We start from the raw sequence: 17,723 nt of genomic DNA, 5'->3' as shown, positions 1-17,723 counted from the left end.
ATCGTGTTTGGAAGAGAAACCCTTCTGCAGGTTACAAGAAAGGAAGAAAACTTAACTGTGAGGTCTTCTGTGGTTGCCGACAATCTTTGATTTATGTTTGGTTATGACTGAACCAAGGCACTTGTGGGTTACACCTTTGATACAATCGATAAGCACCATTTGTTTTAAATGGAGCTAGGTACAGCATACGATAGAAAGGGAGAGCACTGAAATCTCCTTTAACTGCAGATTGTTGCTGATACTTACATTTGAGAATGGCTGGAAGGCATCCAAACCTGAGCTACACTAATAAGGAACATGGTGTGGGCCTAGGGTTCCCAGCTGTTGTGATACCCAAGAGGGAGCAGCAGTGTACTTCTGGTGTTACAAACATGCAACGCCCTTCACAGCCATCTGATGCTTCAGGTGCCCTACGGATTCTAGCTCTGAGCCTGGGTTCTAACATCTGCCCCATCACATCAATGGAGCCACGTTTTTATGCAAATTAGTTCAGAACAGTGAATGAAACTTCTAAGTGTTGGCCAACCGTACCGTCACATGGACTCAGATTACACTAATGGTGTTAAAATGACACATTTGCCATTTTAGAATTGCTTAAATGACTGTGTGGAAGCTTCTTTGAACAGGCAAACAAATGAAAGACTGAATCACTGACACAAAGGAGATTCCCGGTTCAATCTCCAGTCTCAGTGGGCCAGCACAACAGAGTTCACACGATGACGTTAGCATGGTCAGTGGGAGGGCTAACACAGGCTCTTGCACTTCATCGGTAATTCTGCAACAAGACTGTCAGCTGAAGATAGTATTTCCTGGGGAAATGATCTTGGATGCAACCTGATTAAGTTTATCCTCGTGAGGCTTCAATTTTAAAGATATTAACATTCGTACAAACCACTCAACAATGCCGTTTGCTCTGATAACTTCACCAGTGAAATGGGCTCTGCATACCCGAGCAGTTTCCTTCTGATGAAAACTGAAGGGTGTTGCATTATCGATAATGCCCGCAGGAAAAAGGAATCTCAAGGTTGTATGTGATGTTGGGTATGTACTCTGGCAATAAATCCGGAATCTGATCCTGACCACAGTAATAGGATCTAGGAGGAGTGGGCGTCAACAGAACCCAGTGGTCGAGTGCACAGACCATGTAGATGGGGGTGACAAAGAAGTGCTTCTGTTCAGATGATAGAGCTAAAGGGGATGGATTAGATTTAGGAGATTGGAGATGAGGAGGAGGGGTTGGGGGAAGGGGGAAAGATGTGAAATCTAGAATCCAGCAAATTCAAAGTAGGTGGGGGGGAAGGCAGTGCAAAGCAAATGCAGACCCCAAAGAAATATGGAATTTATTACCCTGGCCAGTGTTTGTAGCACAACACTGGGAAGAGCTCAATGCTCCAAATAGTACCCAAGGGTGGGATAACAAGTTCGTCCTCATTAGGATTCATACTCATGGCAATCTTTTTTTTCTTTAAACTATCGAAAAGGTGCTTCGACACAATTACAAATTCATCAAAATGTTTGTGGGCCAGTGATTATCAAATGAGCCGAGCTTTCGTTATTAGCAGCTTGTAGGGAAAGATCCAAAGGAAAAAGGCAGATCATACATCCAATGGTCCCAAGATAACCTCACCGCCACCCCCCTCCCCAAAGGTGCTGGGACTGGCTCATGTTGTGTCAATGTTTCATCTGATCACCACTCTTAGAATTAAATAAGAAATCAAAATATCACCTCTCAATAAGGAAATTACACGCGGGATAAATAGAGAAAGAGTCGGTTAAAGGCACTTCGGCCCACGAGTGTGTGCTGCCTGAATACACTCACGACACCAATTCTGGCCTTCTGTGTCTTTGGCATGTGGGAGGAAACCCAAACACCTGGTGGAAACTCATGCGCACATAGGAAAAATGTACAAGATCACAAGATGCTGGTATCCAGAGAGAAAAAAAAAGGACTCAGTAGGCTGAGTAGTATTTGGGGGGGTGGGGGGGCGGGGAGGTGGAGGAAGGGTTGCCAATATTTCAGGTCAGGACTTGAATCAGGTCTACGGGAGGCGGGGGGGGTGGGGTGAAGGAGAACCAGAATAAATAGAGGGGGAGGAGCAAGGCAGGGGCCAGTGGATGATAGATGGAGAAAGGAAGGGTGGGCAGATGAGCAAGATAAAGGAACTGAAAGTCATTGTCTGAGGATGTGCTAGAGTTTGAGAACACCAACAGGCCCAGAACTCGAAGCAGGGGTTTGGAGGCAAAAGCTCTACTGAGCACTGAACATCAGAGAGGAGAAGAAAGTCAGAGTAGGGGGATGGGGGGAAATGAAGACCCGATGAGGCAACGAAATGGATTAAAAGAGGGAGAAAAGGGTAATGGGAAAGTTTGGTACTTGGGGATGTGAAAGGGGAAAAATAAGCAGAATGGTGCTGACAAACTACAAACAGGAAGATTATACATTTAAATCATAACAGGGTGATTTTTTTTTTACGGTCAGTGAACAAATCTGACACTTTCCAATAAACATTAAGTAAACAGATCCAGCTCACAGTACCTGCTCAATATTAGTGAAGACATGCCTGCTCAATAGAGATTTCATGACGTGTCCAGTTACTTGTGCTTGTTAATAAAGTCTTAAGCCATCCAGTTCTACTTTTAAAATCAAGACGACTTCACTTCAGATGCTTCTCCAGCTGACTTCTATTTATAATACCCTTATATTTTTAAAAATTGTTGTGCCATTCTCCATTCCAGTTGTTCTAGTACGATTCTTTAACCAGACACGAGTATAAACGGGTATGACGTTTGAGGGCGGCAGCTATGAAAGAGCTGGCCTCTTTAGGTTTAGAGAGAGGAAAACATGTGTGTAAAGAGGCAAGACCTCGCCTGGCAAGTCACGTGATTTCTGACTTGCATGCCACAGATTCTTGTGGTAAAAACAATGAGCCATTTAACCTGCACATTTGTGCTTTAAACACAGCTGGCAAGCATTTAATCACTTGATTAATAATATTTAAATGCAGCAGATTTCAGGAAGCTCGATCAGTTTTATTTTCGCTTGATTTAAAATTCTTAACGGTTTATTTTCAGTATTTGAGCTACTGTGAAAATGCTTGGATCCCTTTCCACAGCTGCATGTTTAATCATGTCCATTGAAGGTCCAAAGTAACCAGGCCTTTGAAGAAGGAAAATAAAATACATGCCCAAAAACATCCCACATGCAATGCTACACACCTATTAAAAACATTGGTGAAATGACCATTGCCATCAACAATGCTTCAAAAAGTGTCATAATCTATTAATTAGCTCAAAGCCAATTACAATGTTTTGATCAAAGCAGTAAAAAGTACTGTACAGTTTACATTGCATACTTGGTTTTAATGGATATATATTCTAGCCCCTTTTGAGCATTGTGCACTTTTGGAAGGAAAATTAGATTACATTTTAGACATTTTGCAGGGTTCAACATCGTTAGCGGAACACTATTACAGCATCAGTGACGGGGGTTCGATTCCAACAGTGCCCGTAAGGAGTTTGTATGTTCTCCCTGTGTCTGTGTGAGTTTTTTCCAGGTATTCTGGTTTCCTCCCACATTCCAAAGACGCAGGAAGCGAGAAGGCTAACTGATGACATAAGTGTATTCTGGCAGCACCCTCGTGGGCCAAAGTGCCCTTTACCATGCTGTATTTCAATTTAAAAAAAATTAAAATGAACATGCTCTGTGAAAGGTCATCGCTAGCAATGAACCCCTCCCCCCCCCCCACAGTCCAATTTAAAAAGGGTAAATTTAGATTAGAACAGAAAGCATTTTGTGCATTGCACCACATGCAATCACAATGGCTGCCAATGGTTCACATTACATTGTCGTTCTACGTTGTTGTCATTCAGAGAGCACTCATAAATAATGCAGAATTCATGCATAAATTACAAGCAATTCAGTTTTCTTTTTTGTTTTCAAATGTACATTATACAAAATGCAGGTGACACATCCCCACAGCTTTGCTACGTTAGAACGAACACTCGCATGCTGTACACACCAAGCACAAACATCACAGGTACCTCAGCAAAGATCTGGCAGAGAAAGACTGGTGTCTTTTCGGAGGCCTCCTACCAGCTCTGTGACCTTTTATTGGCATTGTGTTAATTCTTTCAAATCGCACCCTTGGGTTGTAAAAGGGAAGATGAGGTAAAAAAGGAAAAATATTGATACATTTAAGCAGAAGGAGAATGGACAAAACAGAATTATGCTATTCATTGCCAATTAAATGTACACTATTAATGATAAGCAATTCACAATTGGGGTAAAAATAGCAAAAGCAGATTTGCTGGAGGATCTCAGCTGGTCTTGCAGCGCCCAGAGGAGGTAAAGATATATTACTGACATTTCAGGCCTGAGCTCTTCAAGGTGTAAGCAAAAGGCAGCCAGTCATCTAAATTAAAGGCATTTACCTTTTGCTTGCATCTTGAAGAAGGGCTTAGGCGCAAAACGTTGCAAATATATCTTCACCTCCTATGGATGCTGTGAGACTGGCTGAGTTCCTCTAATATTTCTGTCTTTTAACTACAATTTCAATGTCTTTCGCCTTGCATGTTTCACTGTTTTTCAGTTTTAAAAAAAACACAAAAGTTGACAAGTTATCCTAAGAGTAAAGTTCAAATTTTGGATGTTAACTTTATTTGCTCCCTTGTGTGACAGAGGTAAGATGCATACAGTTGGCCACAGAGCCAGGGTCTGGACGAGTGACATCATTGTTCCCTTGTATGACAGATATCACTTCTGGCAGACTATGGCCCTTCTTATCGAAAAAGAAAAAGGGACTCATTAGGTGTTCCAATTAGCACCCAATGCCAACAGTACAGAGAATGCTGGAGCTGCCACATCCTGCGTAAAAGATTGCCGTTGAGAGAGATCAACCACATTCCTCTGCACAATATTACTGCAGTCAACATTAAATAAGCAAGCTATATTTAGAACAGAAAGCATAGTGAGCCTTGCCCATTACAACTTACCATATCTGCCAATTAAGGACATTGCATTTATTGTATGATATTGAAACCTCGCCACCCCAGAAATGAGGGGGCTTGCGGGGGCAGCATCTGCCAACTCCAGACCAGGCAACTCTGTATGGTAGAGGGTACCCAGTGCCAAATGTAAAGAGGGCACCACAACAAATGGGAACCAGACAAGGGCTTCCTCATCCAACTGGTAATCTTCAGTTTCTTGAGAGACTTCATTCAACCCCTGCACTGCTGTGGTGTCATGGAGTCAGAATCGATGTGCAGATTAACCATTGTCCAAGCCAATCTATTAATACTGTTTAACAATACGACTTACATGATGCACAAACTCTCAGCTGACTGATGTACCTGCCTGAAGTTCCAATAATCATGTTGTACACCGTGATAAAAATGATGAGTGGCAGCACTTAAAAAAAAGCGACCACTCAACGATAAAAGTTAGTTCCAGATATTCCATAAATGATTTATAAATTTCACTCACAATAAATTTTAAATTAAATTACGTTTTTAAATTAAAATTTACAATTTACAAATTTCACTTACAATATCACACTATTAATCATTAACAAATTTATTCTGCAAATGCTGCTCAAAACAATATAAAAATATTTCAAAATGTTTAAAGACTTAAAACCCAAGTGGTAGAATGGAATTAGCTCCAAAACTCCCTCAACATTTCAGTAGCTCCCGGAAGTAAACAACTAGCTTAGAAAAAATAAATATATTTGTTCTGTTCACAGTTTCAAGGACATGATGCCAAAGAGATGCATTCAAATATTGAAGAGACTCATCTGTTTTATTCAATAAGATGGGATGAACTCCGTTCACGAAACATCACCAGAAAATAATTGCGCCAACCAACCTCCTACTTTGTCTGAGTAAGTCGAGGGAACAGTTTCCTTTTGCGTCTCCTTCTGACTGAAAACTCCTCCAGAGAGAAGACAGAAAATTATTTTTCTTTTAGACCCTGAGGCTTTGCAAACATTCCTTCCATATCCTTTGTGGGGAATGCGTACATTCGCCACAATGACCCAGGATTTGTTACAAGAAAAGTGGAGAAACTATCAACGTTCACAGCTATACTCAAGGAAATGTAACTGACCTTGGAGTGCGGGCAATGATGTTGAAATGGAGCAGTTGCCAGCTAAACGGAGAACAGCCCAACGACCATGGTAATTAATTCTCATTCGGTGTCAGTGATGCCCCTTACAGCAAAGAGCTGGGCATGTAGCAGCAACAGCATGTGCTGTGCAGCACATTTTTGGCATCTGTGTTACCACACTGGAGTGTGATTAGGAATGTATGAACCAAGTGTGGGCTTCAACCAAAGGAATGAACTGTAGCAAGTCTACTCCAGAAGACAAACACATCCATCCAGCTGTTTTTGGATTCAGTTCCAATGTACAGAAGGGCTGGATCTTGTAGCATGGGCAATTTGTCTTTTATTTAGGAGACATCCCCAATTTTCCGAGCCCTTCCCTAGGTGGTAACGTGCTCTCAGAGTAACCAGCTCCAGGACTTCACAAAGACCCCAGCAATCTCAACCTTGACCAGGTGAGCATGCCTTAAGGACTTCCAGCAGGGTTGTCGCTGTGGACTACTTTTAAGAATTGCCACATTTGCATGCAAAATCTGAAATTATGTTAGACTTAACTTGCAAAACCAGACAGAGGGCCAAAAAACAATTCCATCGTTCACCTAGGCAACAGCTTCCTCTTCAATGTGCAGAGGAAAATATCACTCCTTTGCAGGTTGGCATGCTTTCATGCAGTGAAATTTCCAGGCCCAGAATTTCATGAAATATCCATATTTCAAAATAAATTCTCCTAAAAATGTCCTACATTTGGTGTAATTGAGTGGCATGGGGCTTATGGACTGAAAGGGCCTGTAACCGTGCTGTACTTCTAAATTTAAATTTAAAATTTTATTGTACAAATTCCACAAGGTTTTAAAAATTACATACTAAGCATTAACCAATGCTTGCCACCTCTCTTACACCTAAACACTGTGCAGGTCTTCATTTCTTTAGCTGAATATTCCAAAATTCCATAACATTATTCTTTTAAAGAATGTTATTTCAGCTTTAATATTAATCTTGTATAGTTGTTCCAAATTATATTTAATTCTAATTGCATAAGTATTTTGGCTTCCATCTCCCAATTTACTATGTTTTGCTAGTTTTCATGATGGTCAGCTGCTCAACGACACAGCTGCTGTGATTCAGTAATCTCCCATCATGGAGCCCTGACATCAAATGACGTGGATGTTAGATTGCCACAGAGACTGCTGGGTTCTTTGTGGACTGCTTTCTTCTTATTGCCATTGGTGCCAATATCCAGGGCCGGAAAATCTTGTCCCCCAACATCTGGGCAAACCAACCACAGTGTGACTTTGACATTCTCCTCTGACCCAAACAGGACAAAACAGTTTTGCACAGAATTGGATCCTTGAAAACACCTGTGGCCCCTCCCTCTTCCTCAAAAAATAGCATGCATAGAATTTTAGCCCGCCCCTTCAAAAGCGCAAATATAATGGTGACTAAAGCTCTCATTAAATGACATTCTGAGATGAAGGTCAAAGATCATTTAAAAAAGCTGAAAATCTTTTCATCAGTGGTAGACTACTTTTACAGATATAAGGAAATAAAAGTATGGCAGATATTTTGGAGGTCAATGCAATGAAGGTGAGCAAATTTCTCTACATACATCAGTGTGTCTGGTTTGATCACTATGTAAGCTACTCCCAGAGGCTAAGAGAACAGTCCCTACATCTGAGGTCAAGCTCTGAGCCTTCACCCAGAGTATGTCTGCCAGTCCTTACATTAGATGAGGCCCTTGCGGTGATGGATTCTAAAATTAAATAATTCAAACACATTCACTGTCAAATATCACAAATAATATTCAACAATGAACTCACAGGGAATTATTTTTATCCAACGGTAAATAAGGTAATAGGAATAATCCTTGGAATTATAGACCAGTGAGTCTTATGTCAGTAGTGTGCCAACTAATGGAGAGGATTCTTAGGGACAGGATTTCCGCGTATTAGAGAAGTAGTCTTCTCGTGGATAGTCACCATGGTTTTGTGAAGGGTAGGTCATGCCTCATGAGCCTAATTGAGTTTTTTTGAGGAAATAACAAACAAAATTGATAAAGGTAAGGTAGTAGAGGTGGTATATATGGATTTTATTAAGGCATTTGACAAGGTCATCCATGGTTGACCAATTCAAAAGGTCATGAGGCAAGTGATCCATGGATTCTTGGTTATGTGGATTCAGAATTGGCTTGCCTGCAGAAAGGAGAGGGTAGTGGAGTTCCATAGGGATCTGGTCTTGGTCCCCTGCTATTTGTGATTTTATAAATGACCCGGATGAAGAAGTAGAGGGATGAGTCATTAAATATGCAGACAGCATGAAGGTTGGAGGTGATGTGGATAAGGTTGCCGTAGGTTACATCAGGATATAGACAGAAAAATGGCACATGGGTTAAATCCAGACAAGTATGAAGTGATGTATTTTGGAAGGTCAAAATTGAAGGCTGATGGTTAATGGTGGGATTGTGAGGTGAGGAATAACAGAGGGACCTTAGGGTCCAAATTCATAGATCTCTTAAGGTTTCCACACAGGTTGATAGGTCAGTTAAGAAGGTTTGTGGTATGCTGGTCTTCATTAGTCGAGGATTGAGTTCAAGAGTCATGAGGTAATGTTGCAGCTCTATAAAACTCTGGTTGGACCACACTTGTAACATTGTGCTCAATTATGGTCACCTCATTACAGAAAGGATGTGGAAGCTCTGGAGAGGGTGCAGAGGATATTTGCCAGGATGTTGCTTGGATTGGAAAACGTGTCTTATGAGGTAAGGTTAACAGAGCTAGGCCTTTTCTCTGGAGTGAAGAAGGATGAGGGGAGACCTAATAGAGATCTACAAGATTATGAGGCATAAATAGGGTGGACAGCCAGTACCCTTTTCCCAGGGCAAACACCAAAGGACATCCACACAATGTGAGTGGAGGAATATTTTGGGGAGACATCAGGGGCAATTATTTTGTTTTTAAACAGAGAGTAGTGGGTGCCTGAAATGCATTGGCAGGGGTGATGGTGAAGACTGGTACAATAGAGATATTTAAAAGACTCTTAGACAGGCACAAGGGTGCAGGAAAAATAGAAGGTTATGGGTATAAAGTTAGGAAAATGTAATTTGTTGAATATGTTTATAAAGGTCGGCACAACATCATGAGCTGAAGGGCTTGTACTGTGCTGTAATGTTCCATGAAAGAATGTTAACAAAGCGAGAACTCAAGAAAAGTAAGGCAGAAAACTGAAAGATACAGCTTTGGCTCAAGTTTTTGTTTTAAAAATCAGGGGTGTCAATGGGCAAAATATCGAGTTTACTCCTAAGCCGCCATCTCCCATCATAAACAATGGAGCAACAAATATGCCACATTTAAGGCCATAGTTTTATTCCTATACAACCAAGAAGAAGTATGGCTGCAGGTGAAGACGTAGTGTTAGTCCAAGCCTGCAGGCCAAACTGAAATTCAGAAGGGGAAAGAAATCACAGACTGCATATGAATGAAGAATTAATCACGTCCAACACGACCACCCACACACCAAAACTATAAAACAGACTGACGTGCTCTCATGCATCCTTCTCGGCTACCACTTGTTGATTCAACAGCTGCGCATGCATGGTACAGCCGTTCCAAATGGATTTGCCCAGACATGCTCAAGAGCATGTGAGCCATCGGACTGCTTTTGTAATCCGGGTCTTCTCACTCAGCTGCTTGTCACCCCCTTATCACAGAAGGGCTTTAAGTTTGATAACTCTATTTGCGCATAGTGCTTCCTTGTTCTATTTCAAGGGCTGAAAATTGAAACTGTATGATTTGCATTCACAAAAATTTGAGACAAATACTTCTGAATACACATCAATTTCACTCCAGGTTCTTTTGGCTGAATATATTATGTACATCTACAACCACTTTGGGACACACACATGACATCAGGGCAATTTTGTTCTTTTATTCTTTAATCTTTAAAACCTTAATAATGAGGTGTTGTGCAATTCTTTTTACAATCCTTTGAATCTATAAAATATGAGTTTACGATTATCAGATGCTTACACTTTCCCCACTTTAATACTTTAGTACACTCACTTTCTCTGAACTAGATCTGTTAATGCTGTAATCTACAATTCTGAAAGAGATTTCCCTTTACAGTGCTACCAAGTCACAATGGTTGTCTGAATCATGTTGGAAGAGTTGTTTTACAATAGGCATGTGGTGGAGAGAATGATTTACGATTGTGATGCAGAGGAGATTGCCTGGATTGAAGGACATTGGGATAGGCTGGTCTTATTTTCCCTGAAGCAGAGGAGGCAGTGGTGGCCTGATAGAAGTGTACAAAATTATAAGGGGTATGGATAGAGTAGATATTTTAAATTTAAACATGCAGCATCTAGCCCTGAGCCCATGCTTCCCAATTAACCTACGACCACCCCACCCCCTCCCCCGGTGCGTTTTGAACGGTGGGAGGAAACCGGAGCACCCGGGAAAAACCCACACGGGCACGGGGAGAACGTACAAACTCCTTACAGACAGCGTGGGATTCAAACCCCGATCCTGGACGCTGGCGCTGTGACAGTTTTGCTCACCGCTACGTGCTGCCTCTATAGTCTGAACCTTTTTTTGTCATTCGGGCAAGGAACAATCTTAATATGTCAGTGAACTGATTCCATTAGCCTGCACCTTGTCAGAACTTAGAGCAAAATGATAATCTTGGAGTCATGAAGGAGATGGGTGAGTGGAGGGGGGTTCGACGTTGAAAACTGGATTTACAATCATGGAGTTGCATATCATGGAAACAGGGCCTCTGGCCCACCAACTGCAAGCTGATCATTGCACACCCTCCTTTGTAGTCCCTACACCCATCCCAGCCCATTTTCCCAACATTCACCTGAACTTCCCCTAAATTCTGTCACCTACCTAGACTCAAGGCATTTACATGAGCCAATTAATCTACAATTAAAGGAAGCTTCTCAAATAAAACTCCAGTTGAGAGCCAGTGTCCATTTCAAAAATTGCATGTAATACTAATGACCAGATTTCAGATTTATTGTCAAGAGTATTGTTACGGAGTCCAGAGGACCCCCACAAACCAGCAGCAATAAATATGCACCACAACACAGGGTCACTTAAACAAAAGTGGTTTTTAATTATATTTGAACAAGAAAACTGAATTAAACTTATTACTTAACCTACCTAACCTGCTTAATACTAATACTAAGCGCAGGCGTGTGTAATGTGTATTTAAGATTAGAAAAGTTCTTTGGATCACAGTCCAATCTCACTGGTGGCAGAAAATTCTTGTACTCTGCACAGAAGTTAGCATTAACAAAGTTCACCAGTCTTTGGTGCTTAACAGGTAAATGGCTACCACTCAGGAGGGTTCTTGTGGGTCTTCAGAGAGAGATTCCTTTTGTTCCAGGACATCCGCACCTGTTTCCTGTTTAATCAGACTTGCTGTCGAAACTTTCCCCCTTTAGGGTTCTCCAGGTGTTCATCCTTCTTTCAGGTCACCTTTCAGACCGCCAGTCTTCTCCTTTGACCAGGCAGTCTTCCAAAAGTTTGCCAGCTTTGTCCTTCTGGAACTCATTTCTGTCTCCTTTCTCTCTGTTTCAAACCGCCCCTCTCTGAGAGCAAAACTGTTCTGCCTGCCTGTCGAGATCCCACGCTCTCCCGGGCTAGCTGTATGCTGCAACTTGGTTGCTCTTTTTGGAAAAAGCACTCTGCAAAAGTCTTGCAAATATTCTGTGTTTTAAAATGTTTGTGTGCAACCTGCTCTAATAATCCTTCCCTAAACACCTCTAAATACTCTGTCACAGTACATCCATGACATCACATGCCTTTTTCCTGAAAGCAGAACAGAATTTACCACTTCTTGATCATGCAAAAAAACCCCCCAAAAAATAACAGCTCAAAACCCTGGTTAAAGCACCAGGCAGAAAAAGGCCACATCACTGGTTCACACATTGGTCCCTAAAATAACATCCACTGCAGGCGTCTGCTCTACCCTGTATATACTACAAGTGGGTGCAACATCAGAAGTATCAGGGGCAGAGGTGAAAGACTGAACGTAAGATTGTGTCACAAGGAGGAGGTGCCCTCTTCAGAAAATAGGTGAATTAGTGAGAAATTTGTAATTTGGATTTCAACAGCATGGGAAAAGGTCCTCGGGCATTTCTCAGGAACATTTAAGACTGAGTCACATGAGAAGATTGGCAAATTACCAACTGCTTCATGAAAGACGTAGAATTTCAGGAACACCTTGGAGAAGGAAAAGAGGTAAATTACAAGTGGGATAAAGGGAGTGAATTCCAAAACGGTTGAGCTAGAGGTGGCAGCGCTACCATTTTTTAATGCCCTTCACTGAAGAGTATGGAAAATGCTATCTAACAAAGCTTGGGAAGATGCTCTGGTGCATCTCGTGAACGATACTGACAGTAAACAACACATGCTGGTGGTGGAGACAGGAATGTTTTGAGTCTGAGTGGTGTTGATCCTGGATAGTGCCAAGCTTCTCAAACATCTGGATTTGTATTGTAAGCGGTGAGGATTCCATTATACCTCTAATGTGGGGTGAATGAATGCTGAAATAGCTTGGAGGAGTCAGGGGCTAAGTCAACAGTCTTAGGATACCGAGCCCCTGATCTGCATTTGTAATTTTAGCATTTTGTGCTTGGTCTAATAATGAAGCTTCCTTTCATTGGGACTCCCACGGTCCCAATCCAGGATAATGATGGACATCACCCTTTCTGGCTTTAAAATGAAAGGAAGGTTATTGGTGAAACAGCTGAGGATGGTTTGGCCAGGGACATTACAGAAGAACAATATCCTGGGGCTGGAATGATTTGCTTCCAATCACAAAAATCTTGCATGGAACTTCAGTAGTTAGGAATTCCACCAAATGGTTTCTCACTAACTCAAATTTTCTAAAACAACAGCATTTGTCTCATTAATGGCATTGGATCGAGGCATTAGCTCATCACCACCTTCAATAGCAATTTGGAATGGGCAGTGAAATTCTGGCCGAGCCTGCAAAGCCCACACATCCCTCAAATGAATAATAATAAAAAATCATTAATAACATGGTCATATACTGTCTTGATGTCAAGGGCAGTCAGTTTTACCTCCCTTCTAAATTCTGTTTGCCCAAAGGCCCAAAGTTAAGAGCCAAGTGACCCAGGTGGATATTATACTGAGCTTCTGAGTCAAGTGAGCAAGTGCTACTGGATAATGGTGACAATAAACCCTTCCGTCACTTTAATAACGATCATGGTTGAGATTATTAGCCACAATGGATTGTTTTGGGAGATGACGTACCTCAGGGCTAAATTTCCACCGTCATTCTCAGAACCAGCTCTAGAGAAAACCACTTTAAGCAATAGTCAGAATGCTATCGATGTCTTTTACATCCAGTGCACTCGGCTCCTTCAAGAAGGACGTGGAGGGAGCAGATGAGCTGAAGCCTGACGTTTGTGATGTTGAGGAATTCTGGGTTCAAGGTGGATCCTGCCCTTAATCACTCTTGCTCTTAAGGAAAGCTGGAGTGTCACTGAGAATGGAAGGGTTTCTTCAAGCCCTCCCTTTGGCTCCTGTTTCACGGTTCATGACTGATGCTGCAGGACTGGAGAGCTTTAATTAGATGTATGGGTTTGGAGTCCATTACAAGCATTTCTAATGCAACTTCAGGGGGAAAAACACAAACCTCTGCAGACACCATGATTTGAAGGAAAAAACACAATACCGGAGGAACTCAGCAGTTCAAACAGTGTACTTTATGTAGTAAAGATACAGCTTCACCAGGTTGGAACATCAATTCCAAGTTTCTCATGAATCTAGCCCATTTAGTCCAGAATAACAAATGGACAACATTTCCAAATGAGTCTGGGCTTTCACAAAGATAATCACTCCTATTGATGGTATCATGGATTAATGCAATTTGGGTCAGGAGGCAGAATCTAATTTATCAGTCATAGACCTCATTTGTCATTTAGGACTCAGTAGGCATTGGTGATAGCAAGCCTCTTAGTGATGGACACCAAATTTCTTCATCAGAAGTATATTCATTTGCTCTTCCAAATGATTCTTCTGAGTGCCAACCAACATTGAAGGAACATCAATTGAAAGTAACAGGAGGCATTTTTGCAATGATACATTCTGGCATATGAAATGATGGCCATGTTGACCGTATGCAGTTGAATTCCTGGTGGTCTATCAAGAAGAAAGTGAACAGCAGGGAAGGAAATGGGAGAGTTCAGAGAATGAGTATGGTGATTTTGGACATCCTCTTCCTCCTCCCAATTGTGGCAAACAGGCTGGGTCTGACTTGAACATCGTTGAGTCAAGTTCCAAAATGATCCCTCAGATTTTCGTAATATTCTTTGCATTAGCCGATTGGTTTATCAGAGCACTTTAAATCCAAGTCAACAATGGTTCACTATAAAAGTACATCAAATGGGAATTTCTAACAATGCATTAGTCACCATTAATGATATTTTTTAAAGAAATCAGGTTCACTTTAATGGTTTTTCAGCAACTAAAATGGGATTTGAACTTGTAAAAGATTGCAGCCTTACAATGGGATCTCCAAATCGTTCGTCCGATTTACCTGCTCAGCAATGTAACAACGTTCGTTATTGATGAGCAGAAGACAAATCAATTAAAAAGCAGCACTCAACAACAAATGCATTGTATCCTGGGAAATTGGCAGAGTTTTTCCTACAAATTTAAATTAAAAAAAAAATTAGACACAGTAACAGGCTGTTTCGGCCCATGAGCCCATGCCACCCAATTACCCCCAGTTGACCTACAACCCCTGGTACGTTTCAAATGGTGGGAGGAAACCGGAGCCCCTGGGGAAAACCCACACAGACACAGGAAGAATGCACAGATTCCTTACAGACAGTGCGGGATTTGAACCCGGTCTCGATCGCTGGCGTTGCGCTAACCACTATACTAACTGTGCCGCCCAGTCATTGCAACATCCTTTGCATTACACAGATTTTTAACATCCAATAGTAAATACCCAGAATACTTTAATTAAAAGGTAATCTTTTAACCTGACTGCCAACATTTGGGTGTTATATTTTTACCAGTGACATGTGAAACTCAATAAGCCTATTTTAAATATTTTAATCCTTTGCATGTTAACTTAATTTATATAGTTTCCCAACAGAACAAGTAAATTTAACATTCCCATCTGTATGATAAGGTGACAATAGGCTTCATGAAGCTATAATCTTTATAATGACAACTTTACAATGCCAACTATTTTTGAAGTTTGTTTTGAATAAACCACCATAAGGGAATGTTCAAGGTATTTTTTAAAATTTGAAATCTGGAGTTGCCTAGCAAAGTTGACATGATATTGATTCACACCATTAGCTGAAAAAACCTGCTTTATGTAGTACTTATGAGGTACTGAGTGCTTCCAGTATTTTCTGCTGTTTTGATTTCTACCATCTGTAGCCTGCATGCCCGATTTGTTTTTCGCCACCATTTGTGCGTGGACGTTCCTGTGTTATTTTACTTTTATTTATTTCTTTTCTGTCTCATTAGAAAATATGAGGTTTTTCCAGAGAAGAATCAATGCCCATTCTAGATTTATATTTAAATCTCCTACACTGTTGTAAATCACAATGTCCACCTCAACAACAAAAGAAAGGATTAGATCACTAAGATATAATAACCAATCCATTACATTGAGAGATATAGCTTTATAACTTCAAAAGTTTGCGTGTTAGGACAGAAGCAGTATGCACTTCACCCCATCCCCCCAACCCCAAACCTGGGCTATCGCTCAAAATAATCACAGCTGATCTGTCCAAGGCCTCAACTCCTCTTTTGTACCTATTTGTCATACACCTCAGTTTCTTGATCTTTCCACATCCTGAAAAAGAAGAATTTAAAGGATTTTGTCTTCTTCCTCCTGCTACTCCTCTTTGTCAATTACTAAGTTCTCCTCAGAAAAAAACATCTTTTCTTTAAATAAAGGACAGCGTTGGCAATTGTCCCAAGAAAGAGATAGATTTGACATTTGCTGTTCCTTTAGGTACTTATGCATTCATCTGTTCCCCATTATCAATGACAGGAAGAACGAGTGCTCACAACAGAGTTAATTGCAGATGGGATCCATGCAACCACCAGTAGTGCCATGATAGTCAAGTACATAGGTGTCATGGGTGTGGATTTTAGTAGAGCCACTGGGTCAGTGCTTTCACCACAGAGTTGGGTGACATCATGGAAGTGGAAATAACACTCAGAAGTTTCAAAGTCACACAGTCGCACATTTTCAAACTAAGGAGGAGATGAAGATTGTCAGCGGCAGGGACCAATCACAATTGCCCCAGGGTACAAGTGAACAATAATGTTCCCTTCTGTCGAGTGTCATGATCCAACTCGTGATTTTTTTTTTGGTGCATTTCCTGATATGAAGATGCCTTCCCTGACCTGAAATGCGTCACTGTAGTTTCTTTAGAAGGAATGCGGTTGATCTCGTTGCTTGAACTTTTTCTGTGGATTGTTTTTTGATAAATTATCATCAGTTATGTTCATACATCGTACATTACATACTTCAAGCAGAGACAATCGAAAACTTCCATTACATAATGTCTGTATTTATTTCATTTCTGGTAGCATCAGTGCGGCCCGCTGTTCAACCACTGACACACCATCTGGCCCACACATGGTAAAAGGTTGCCCACCCCTGTTCTAGACATAGAGATTCCATCTATTGATTGTTATGGGAATATGCATTTGAGATGATCTTAACAAAGAAGGTGAGATTGTGATATTCTCAAAAATAAAGTGGTGGAGAAAAACATTCCAATTATTTTTTTCCCCAATACTTCTTTTCTTTGGCTTGGCTTCGCGGACGAAGATTTATGGAGGGGTAATGTCCACGTCTGGAGGGGGAGGACGTGGACCTGTCCTCGGGCTTGCACAAAGGAGCTTTTAGGTGGAGTGCAGTGTGCGCAGTACTGGCCCCACCCTTTACACCCATGGTTCGTGTGCCGTGGCCAAGCAAGCTGGGACGTGGCAGCGAGGTCCCCAATACAGCAGTGGCTTTAAAAACAAAGAATATTAGAGGCCAGATTTTGAAGCCAGCTCGGAGGAAAGAAGCAGCACATAGCTGGTATTTTCAGTTACTTCACAATTTTGTTAGTTTGTGACATAAAATTCTATTCAAAATTAAATGGCAAGCATGCCCTCACAGCTGCACATTCTTGGTGATCTGTTCCTGCCTGCAACTGTGTCAAAGAAGTGCTTCCATCAGTGTCACTCAATTTTAAATTTATGGTGGACCTTTTTTAATTACTGCCAAGTGCACGATAGTAATTGAATTCCCCTTGCAGGCCCTTGAGGGGACTGAATGAGCAATTGGCTCATCACTGGTTCAGCAATGATGTAGTGATGGGATTGAAAATGAGCTACAGCTACAATGATTGCAAATGATGAAGTAGTATTTTTACTTTAAAAGTTAAATCCATCAGTTGCTGAGTAAACATCGATGATTCACTTGCACAATGAGGCTTATCTTGCCTTGTTTATGAATAGCTGAGAACACAAGCTTCACTAGTTCTCAGGCAGAGAGGACAGCTGATTTAAAAGGACAGCATAAAAAGTGTTCCCAGAAGCTCAGCAGTTTATTGTTCTTCTTTCTT

General features: G+C 41.3%; 1 protein-coding gene across 14 annotated transcripts in view; it reads right to left on the bottom strand.

The window, feature by feature from the left end:
• Positions 1-17,723, bottom strand: part of LOC138747396 (inactive rhomboid protein 1-like) — a 297,832-nt gene that overhangs the window by 60,503 nt on the left and 219,606 nt on the right. Inside the window, exon 1 of one of the 14 annotated variants that reach the window (XM_069906567.1) lies at positions 2,537-2,773. The exons of the other annotated variants lie outside the window; for them this stretch is intronic. Within the exon in view, the coding sequence (XP_069762668.1) occupies positions 2,537-2,559 (23 nt within the window). The 5' untranslated portion in view covers positions 2,560-2,773. Of the gene's footprint in view, positions 1-2,536; positions 2,774-17,723 lie in introns of those variants that run through there. 14 annotated transcript variants of the gene reach the window in all.

Source organism: Narcine bancroftii, chromosome 12, assembly GCF_036971445.1.
Source record: "Narcine bancroftii isolate sNarBan1 chromosome 12, sNarBan1.hap1, whole genome shotgun sequence".
NCBI classification, from domain to species: Eukaryota; Metazoa; Chordata; class Chondrichthyes; order Torpediniformes; family Narcinidae; genus Narcine; species Narcine bancroftii.
This window is presented reverse-complemented; position numbering and strand designations above follow the sequence as displayed.